This window comes from Hordeum vulgare, chromosome 6H (genome assembly GCF_904849725.1).
Source record: "Hordeum vulgare subsp. vulgare chromosome 6H, MorexV3_pseudomolecules_assembly, whole genome shotgun sequence".
Lineage (NCBI taxonomy): Eukaryota > Viridiplantae > Streptophyta > Magnoliopsida > Poales > Poaceae > Hordeum > Hordeum vulgare.
Genome location: NC_058523.1, coordinates 220692242 through 220693358, shown reverse-complemented (window position 1 = coordinate 220693358; position 1117 = coordinate 220692242). Strand labels below are relative to the sequence as shown.

The 1117-nt window shown below is 60.3% G+C and overlaps 1 protein-coding gene across 1 annotated transcript; it reads right to left on the bottom strand.

Moving 5' to 3' along the window:
- Positions 1-269: 269 nt before the first annotated feature.
- LOC123405323 (protein CONSERVED IN THE GREEN LINEAGE AND DIATOMS 27, chloroplastic-like) lies at positions 270-878 on the bottom strand. Its single transcript, XM_045099056.1, has one exon. It carries the CDS (start codon positions 876-878, stop codon positions 270-272), a length of 609 nt encoding a protein of 202 aa, XP_044954991.1.
- Positions 879-1117: the final 239 nt, after the last annotated feature.

Sequence of the window (1117 nt, the reverse complement as noted above, 5' to 3'; positions counted from 1 at the left end):
AACATAGATTTCTTAACCCTAAAAAAATAGGTTTCTCAGATTTATCAAAATATGGATGTAGCTGAACTAGAACATTCCCTCTAAAAATAATTACTTTTTCAAAACAATAAAATTACTTTACCACCACTTAATTTAGGTGTAGTGTAGTTTGCGCCAAAAAAATTTAGCTTCCGCTAAAAGTTCCCACCAAAAAAATAGCCTATATTTAACCTTCCCACTAAATACCTTCCTAAAAGATTATTACCCAGATTATTATTCTAAACCGCGTCTTACTGGGCGATTGGATCCGAGCTCTCCTCCGACGGCGTCAACACAGCGAACCACGTCAGAGTCAACTGCAGGGGGAATGTCTCAGGTTGTTCTTTCCCCCGATCTCCTCCCATTCTAGAATAGAAATCCTCCACCACCAGCGACAGCCAGCGCGTGCGGTTCCCGACGTAGGCCCAGCCGAGGTACATCCGCACCACGGCGAGCGTGACGGCGAGGATGCCGGAGCCGGTGGCCCTGAGAGCGAGGTGCAGGGCGTCGCCGCCGGCGCCCCCGCGACCGCCGAAGGCCGCGACGGGGAGGCCGACGAAGAGCGCGAAGGCGGCCCCCGTGAAGGTGAGGCGGGAGCAGTAGAGCACCAGGTCCCCCGCTGCCCAGGACAAGGGCAGTGACGCGGCCAGTGCCTCGTACTCGGTCACGGGCTGCTGCTCCGGGGGCACCGGGCACCAGTCTGTCCCCGCCGAGCTGCCGTTCCGCGACGGCGGCACCGCCTGCGCCTTCGCCATCGCGAGGCGCCTCCGCGGCCAGCGCCGGGGCCCGGCGAAGCTTGGGGCGGGGTTCGGGAGGAGCGGGAGGAGGCGGGGGGCGTGGAGGGAGGGCGAGGCGGCCATGGGGAAGGAGGGGAGATGCAGTGCAGGTGCGGCACACGGAGCGACCGAGCGAGTGGTGGCGAACTGGAAGCAACAGCGGCGGCTTGGGCTTGCAGTTGGGGCGGAGGTTCGGCTGGCTCGGTCACGGTTTTTGCATGGCTGCGTCTCCGTGCTCGTGTCGTGTGCTCGTGCCGTGTCCTCGTCCATGCTGCCAGCGGCAGCGATGCAGTCTGGCGTGGGTGCCGGCGGAGTTTCCTTCT

What these genes read in the sequence shown, in the direction of transcription:
- LOC123405323 (XM_045099056.1), bottom strand. Translation starts at nt 878, where the DNA reads ATGGCCGCCTCGCCCTCCCTCCACGCCCCCCGCCTCCTCCCGCTCCTC.